We start from the raw sequence: 7,886 nt of genomic DNA on the forward strand, positions 1-7,886 counted from the left end.
CGCTCCTTTTACAGAGACCGTAACCACACCGGCCCGCTCCTTTTACAGAGACCGTAACCACACTGACCCGCTCCTTTTACAATACAATACATCTTTTAGTACATGAATTTCGTACCAGTACAGAATTAAGCAAAAAATCAAGAGATCTAGAAAAGGCCTCTTGATCGCTAAATCTTGCGTTTCTGGTGTCAAATCTGCTTAATGTCACATTAATAACAAAGTCTCTCCGTCCGTATTCTGTGAATAAGCAAGTCAGAACCACTCGGACTAAAGAACCTGCAGAACAAATGAAATATTGTGCCTCGTCGACGACTTTTACTTGACAAAAGCAACAGCTAACCAAGTAAATTCTCGGTCATGTGAACTTCAACTGATTAAAGCAGTGTTCTTCTATGACAACAAGAACACAAGAAATATTAATCATATACAAAACATTGACGTCACACACTGTAAGTGTAATTTACCTGAACTTTTTTCTTCCCCTGCCCACCGGACGATCGGTGGTGTGAGGCCATGTTGTGTATTTTGGTGTGACGTCATCAGTTTTTGTGTCGTTGCAAAATATTATTTCTTCTAGAGAAATAACCAATTTTGTTTTTTATTTTATGTGTGGCGATATTATTTTAAATAAAGATTAATATTTGTTCTCGTCATTTATGCAAAAATTCAAAGACTACATGGCACAAAAGTCCAGCGGTATTAAATAAACACGAGTTACCTCCCGTAGAGCAATGTACTAAAAGTGCGGGAATGTTACAAAGATTAGATTTTTGGAAATGAAGTTTGTGCCATAAAGAAAATGTAGGAAAAAACATATGTATGTGTGCTCGTTTTTGAGCTATTGTCACTCAAAGATAACTAATATTGAAAAAAATGTGAATTTTGCCGTTTTGACCTTAAAGACGATAGCTAGGCCTATATTAGATCTAGAGCTAATGTGTTGTTTTTTTTTATTGAATGGGTGTTTGCAGAATTCATTTTTCAGTGGTCTTCTCAAAAATTGTATCATAGATGTGTCATATTTCCTTCATCTCGTCCTTGGAATATATCCCGAAGAGTTGATCTCACTAGTAAGAATTCATGTTCTTCTCTAGTAAGAACATGGGCTCTTACTAACTCACGTGGCGGCCTATTTTCCAGTCAATGTTGTACAATGTAGCAAAACAGGTAACTGTTATACGAGAACTAAACATTGTACGCTAAACATGTATGTGATCCTGTCCAGAAATTACACGCAGACAGAAGTGGTTTCAAATGCATTTAATTTTACATGAACATCAACTATCAAAGTAACGCACTGCAGAATTAAACAGATAAAGTATAGGAGACAAGAAGGTAAAGTTCAAAATGTAGGGGACAGTTAGGTAAAGATCAAAGTGAGAATAGCGTAAGGTAAAGATCAAAGTACATGGGACAGTAAGGTAAAGGTCAAAGGATAGGAAACAGTAAGGTAAAGGTGAAAGTGAAGGAAACTAGAAAGTAAAGGTCAAAGTGTAGGAGACTAGAAAGTAAAGGTCAAAGTATAGGAGACTAGAAGGTAAAGTTCAAAGTGTAGGGGACAGTAAGGTAAAGGTCAAAGTGTAGGAAAGCATAAGGAAAAGGTCAAAGTATAGGGGACAGTAAGGTAAACGTCAAAGTACATGGGACAGTAAGGTAAACGTCAAAGTACATGGGACAGTAAGGTAAACGTCAAAGTGTAGGAAAGCATAAGGAAAAGGTCAAAGTATAGGGGACAGTAAGGTAAACGTCAAAGTACATGGGACAGTAAGGTAAACGTCAAAGTACATGGGACAGTAAGGTAAACGTCAAAGTACATGGGACAGTAAGGTAAGGTCAAAGTGTAGGGCACTGTACAGTAAAGGTCAGAGTGTAGGAGACTAGAAAATAAAAGGTTGAAGTGAAGGAGAAAAGAAGTAAAGGTCAAAGTGTCGGAAAGCATATTGTAAAGGTCAAAGTGTAGGAAAGCGTAAGGTAATGACAAAGTGTAGGGGACAGTAAGTAAAAGGTCAAAGTGTAGGAACGCTTAAGGTTAAGGTCAAAGTGTAGGGGACAGTAAGGTAAAGGTCAAAGGATAGGGGACAGTAAGGTTATGGTCAAAGTGTAGGAAAGCATAAGGAAAAGGTCAAAGTATAGGGGACAGTAAGGTTAAGGTCAAAGTGTAGGAAAGCATAAGGTAATGACAAAGTGTAGGGGACAGTAAGGTTAAGGTCAAATTGAAGGAAAGCGTAAAGTAATGTCAAAGTAAAGAGGAAAGGAAGGTCAATGTCAAAGGATAGGAAACAGTAAGGGAAAGGTCAAAGTGTAGGAGACCAGAAAGTAAAGGTCAAAGTGTAGGGGAATGTAAGGTAAAGGTCAAAATATAGGTGACAGTAAGATAAAGGTCAAAGTAAAGGGGACAGTAAGGTAAAGGTCAAAGTACAGGGGACAGTAAGGTAAAGGTCATAGTGCAGGAACGCATAAGGTAAAGGTCAAAGTGTAGGGGACAATTGGGTAAAGGTCAAAGTGAAGGAAAGTGTAAAGTAATGTCAAAGTAAAGGGGAAAGGTAAGTCAATGTCAAAGGATAGGGGACAGTAATGTAAAGGTCAAAGTGTAGGGGACAATTAGGTAAAGGTCAAAGTGAAGGAGACTAGAAAATAAAGGTCAAAGTGTACAAGACTAGAAGGTAAAGGTCAAAGTGTAGGTGACTAGAAGGTAAAGGTCAAAGTGTAGGGGACTAGAAGGTAAAGGTCAAAGCGTAGGGGACAGTAAGGTAAAGTTCAAAGTGTAGGTGACAGTAAGGTAAAGGTCAAAGTGTAGGTGACAGTAAGGTAAAGGTCAAAGTGTAGGTGACAGTAAGGTAAAGGTCAAAGTGTAGGGGATAGTAAGGTAAAGGTCAAAGTGTAGGGGATAGTAAGGTAAAGGTCAAAGTGTAGGGGATAGTAAGGTAAAGGTCAAAGTGTAGGTGACAGTAAGGTAAAGGTCAAAGTGTAGGGGATAGTAAGGTAAAGGTCAAAGTGTAGGGGATAGTAAGGTAAAGGTCAAAGTGAAGGAAAGCATAAGGTAATGACAAAGTGTAGGGGACAATTAGATAAAGGTAAAAGTGAAGGAGACTAGAAAGTAAAGGTCAAAGTGTACAAGACTAGAAGGTAAAGGTCAAAGTGTAGGGGACTAGAAGGTAAAGATCAAAGTGTAGGGGACTAGAAGGTAAAGGTCAAAGCGTAGGGGACTAGAAGGTAAAGGTCAAAGTGTAGGGGACAATAAGGTAAAAGTGAAGGAGACTAGAAGGTAAAGGTCAAAGTGTAGGGGACTAGAAGGTAAAGGTCAAAGTTTAGGGGACTAGTAAGGTAAAGGTCAAAGCGTATGGGACAGTAAGGTAAAGGTCAAAGTGTAGGGGATAGTAAGGTAAAGGTCAAAGTGTAGGAAAGCATAAGGTAATGACAAAGTGTAGGGGACAGGAAGGTAAAGGTCAAAGTGTAGGGGACAGTAAGGTTAAGGTCAAAGTGTAGGAAAGCATAATGTAAAGGTCAAAGTGTAGGAAAGTGTAAGGTAATGACAAAATGTAGGGGACAGGAAGGTAAAGGTCAAAGTGTAGGGCACTAAAAAGTAAAGGTCAAAAGTATAGGGGACAGTAAGGTTATGGTCAAAGTGTAGGAAAGCATAATGTAAAGGTCAAAGTGTAGGAAAGTGTAAGGTAAAGGTCAAAGTGTAGGGCACTGAAAAGTAAAGGTCAAAAGTGTAGGAGACTAGAAGGTAAATGTCAAAGAGTAGGAAAGCGTCAGGTAAAGGTCAAAGTGTAGGTGACAATCAATCATATCTTATATCAAACATCATATGAAATTGAATCCTACTTTAACATGATGTTAGTTTCAAGACCAATCAGATAAGCTTTGAGAAAACTTTCTTTTTCTACATTACTGCTCATAAAGCTTATAAATAAACACCTTTTGAACAACTGAACCTTGATTATTAATAAGACCTGACCTATATCCTTCTAGAAGCAAACTTCCTTAAAATACATAAAATGACACATTAGTATCAATCATTTCATATTTTCGATTACTAATTTAAAAAGAAAAACTCCTGAAACCAGATATTTCATTTCATTTAGAATAGAAGTGTCTTTTGTATAACACTTTGACTTGAATATGATATTGGATAACAGATATCCTAAATCTAAGATGGTGTTCACTTATCGCTAGATAATTTTTACTCTCATTACAGGATGTTATGGTGATCGTGAAAATTCGTGATCATGATGACATGCTGACCAGACCTTCTTCAATGACAAAGGCACTGCAACCAGAGACATCAGTAGAGGTAACTGATGTTGAAGGTACTTTATAATATGGTAAATTTGAGATATGTTTGTTGGTCACTGCCAGGTTAATATCTTACTCAGGCCAGATGCATTAATTAATTGATAGTTATTTATACTAGTTTTTGAACTATTGTCGCTCAAAGACACCTAGTTAAAGGCCCACTACCTTACCAAAATGGCTTTTGATTTTAAAATGGAAATGTAAAATGAGATTGATACTTTTGTAGACTTGCACAATACTACACATATCACCACCTTCTGAACAATTTGATCAAAATAAATAAAATATTAAGTTTAATAATGCGGGTCTTTTATGTTTCCCGCCGTCATCCTAAATACGGCGCGGTAGTTGACTATCACTGCGCCGGACAGCAAAACAGCGAAATGACTCTCTACTGTTATCGTATATTACGGAGGAAATCTTGCATATGTTTGGTATTGTAAGCTCATCTAAGGCCATCGGCATATATTTTATGATGTTATTAATGTTTTTAAGAGACCTTATAATGTTTTACTCAGGAAAGGTAGTGGGCCTTTAATAAAATATTGGATTTTTTGGAAATTTTGTCGTTTCGACCATATACACAAGAGATTAAAACCATTATTTCCTTATGAGGTGTTTGATATATGGATGTTTGCAGAATTTATTTTCCAGTGGTCGTCTTTAAAAATATACCAGTTATAATTAATTAGAATCATATTTTCAGAATAGAAATGTAGCTTTAGGACAAAATTTGCATCTGGCAACTTGCTACATATATTGATTGATTTTATTTTAAATCTGTATAATCCGGAAATCTGTCCATAACAGCCAAATTTGCTTGTTCTGAGGACATGCGGTTTAGATAAGTTTTACTGTATATATAAAATGCAAAAGTGGATCCAAGATCCTTCTGGGATAATAAATCATGGCTGACTGTCCTCTCCATTTGTGGCACAGCTAATTTGGAACTATTAGGATTTGACAAAATTGGTGGTAACCAATTTAATTAATGACATATATTAATGTATATACAGGAATACATTGGGTTATATTTACACAACATGAAGCATGTACATTGTTGATAGCTCAATTTATGTCAAGATTGCACTACAACCAAACAATTATGGTAATAAACAGAGGACTACACATATTTATCTTTAGAGAAAAGATCTTCAAATAGTGTATGTAATTTAACATAATCTTATAAGAGTAGATGTGATAAGTAAAGTTTAATCTCATTCTTTTTCAATTTTATTTGTATTTTTTCAGTTTCATTACTGCCATCGGGAAAGTCACTTGAACACAGCAGTAATAGATCACTCGCACAGACAGCATGTTATAGGCCATATTTCTGAGAAAGCCTAATTGGTGAAGCTCAAGATGGTATGGATATATCTTCAACTCATTTGATGACAAAACCATTGGAATGTCATGCATTACAACACATATCAATCTGGTAAACTTGTTATGCAGAATGTATATATACATGGAATTTGATAATTTGGAAAGGGCTTGCATGTTAATAGGCATAGCCTAGACCTGATGTCCAATCCATCTGATGTACATTTGTATGTAAAAACTATAAAATCTTCTTGAAATTGAAATACATGTTGTCAACCACTAGGTAAACAAGCTTACGTACCTATATCATGGATATCAGAAATATTGTTTGCTTTCATCAAGAGATTTTGCATATTATTGAAACTTATTATTTTTGAATTAACAGAAAATCTTCAGACACTGGAAGGATAGCGATAGTAGATGCTCGGGAAAATTACATCACCAGTTTACTGAGCTACATCTGTGTCCTGCCCATTTGGTAAATAACTTAAATTGTATTTAATGTATATAGTTGAAATAATTTTGTTCTTATATCCCCTGCAACAAAGTTATGGTATACTGGAATCATTACTTCCCTGGATGTCTGTCTTTCCACCTAGATGTCTGTTATCTGCAAATATTGTCCTGACAATTCCTGAACTGTACCAATTCTAATGAAGCTTCACAGTAATGTTGGGGACCATGTGTAGATATGCAAGAACACTTTTGTTTTCCAAATAAATTGATTGCTAATGTAACCAGGTCAATATACACAGGTTTTGTAATATACTGTGAAATCATTAATTTTTGTGGGGGTTTGATTTTAATAAATGTATACCAATGTCATGTAAGTTTATGCGTTCATACATTGTAGGATGATAAGTACCTCACTACATTAAGTCTATTTCAGATAGAAGCATGACAAGTTCAAAGATGGAAAGTATTCTTCAAACAAAGATAGTTTTCAAAATTTCGTAGACTTTATCTACATGTACCAAAGTATAAATTATTGAGTATATCTTGAATCAATCAATATGACACAATAATTGTTTGATGGAAACGCCTGTAAAAACTCTGGTTGAGTACCACCTCTAGCATGTGATTGTATCCACTTGGGCGATCAAACAGTACAGGTGACAGTGTCGACTGTGTATTTTAACGGTAATGTGTGAGGTTTTCTCCACGAATTTAAGTGCCAACAAATAGTAAAATCTTAGAATCAATGAAAATTGAGCCCGACGAAAATAGATGATTTCACAGTAGACAATAAATCTTAGACTAATTAAATCAATCTTGTTCAAACCTGGTGGTCAAATAATATAACACATGCATATGGATGCCTATAATTCACATGTCACATTGTATAATAAAATCATTGTTTAATAATAACAATGGTTACCTTGGAAACACAGTATACATGTACCACATGCATTCACATGTATAAATGAGGTAAATGCAGTTCTAGTTATAAGTATAAAAATGTTTTGTGTGCTTGTTGAGTCACTATGGATAAAAAATATTGAATTAAACTTTGCCTCTTGTCAACATTGGTATACCTATGCATATTTATTTATTTATTTACAAGCATGCAGATTTGAAGTGCTCCTGGATGAACATTTCAAGCTTCCCAAGACTGACACTACTCTTTGCTGAAGTTGAAAATTTTGTTCAGGAGCAGTCTACCAGGGTGATCAATGGTCGGTCAATTAAGAGATGTGGCTCAAGGATGTTTCGGAGGATTCCATTGAAGAAAGGAATAGCACATTTGGTCTTTTCTCAAAACTATATATATATATATATATACAAATTTCTTAAAAATAACACAGTAGGTTAAAAAGTTGTAAAACAGAAACGTAAAACAGAAATTTAGATTGAAAACAAAACTATTTCTGAAGAAATTAGATTAATACAATGGATGAAGCCTGGGTGGATAATGTTATCTGTACTTTGAATAAGATATCAAGAAGAAAAGCTATAGAGCTATAGAAAGAAATTTTTACATAGTCTTATCAATTGTGAAGAGAAGGTTTATTTTCTTTGTCAACTGAACACGTCTCAGCTACGATGGCCAACAGCGGCCGGCAAAAAACAACTCCTAGAAAACGTTTTCCGTACTTAAATAGTCATTGATATTTAAGTACAACTTTTATTTTCTAAAAATGTTTTTTGTCATGAAAAATAATTATGTACAAAATAATTATGTAGTTAAGTTAAATGGACATTTAAACCTTTGGTATATAGAGATATATAAAAGGGATAATAATTAGGCAAAAAATAGAGATTAT

General features: G+C 35.1%; 1 protein-coding gene and 1 long non-coding RNA gene across 2 annotated transcripts in view; one reads left to right on the top strand and one right to left on the bottom strand.

Moving 5' to 3' along the window:
* LOC138309479 (WD repeat-containing protein 48-like) overlaps positions 1-530 on the bottom strand; it is a 43,566-nt gene extending 43,036 nt beyond the window's left edge. The window contains exon 1 of the mRNA XM_069250689.1: positions 465-530. Within this exon, the coding sequence (XP_069106790.1) occupies positions 465-515 (51 nt within the window). The 5' untranslated portion in view covers positions 516-530. The remainder of the gene's footprint in view (positions 1-464) is intronic.
* Positions 531-4,038: 3,508 nt separating this feature from the next.
* On the top strand, positions 4,039-7,455 carry LOC138308524 (uncharacterized). The gene is made up of 4 exons (XR_011206143.1): positions 4,039-4,313; positions 5,551-5,664; positions 6,008-6,100; positions 7,187-7,455. It is a non-coding gene; the product is annotated as an uncharacterized lncRNA (long non-coding RNA).
* The last annotated feature ends 431 nt before the right edge of the window (positions 7,456-7,886 follow it).

The sequence above is a fragment of the Argopecten irradians genome, chromosome 15, assembly GCF_041381155.1.
Source record: "Argopecten irradians isolate NY chromosome 15, Ai_NY, whole genome shotgun sequence".
Taxonomy (NCBI): Eukaryota; Metazoa; Mollusca; class Bivalvia; order Pectinida; family Pectinidae; genus Argopecten; species Argopecten irradians.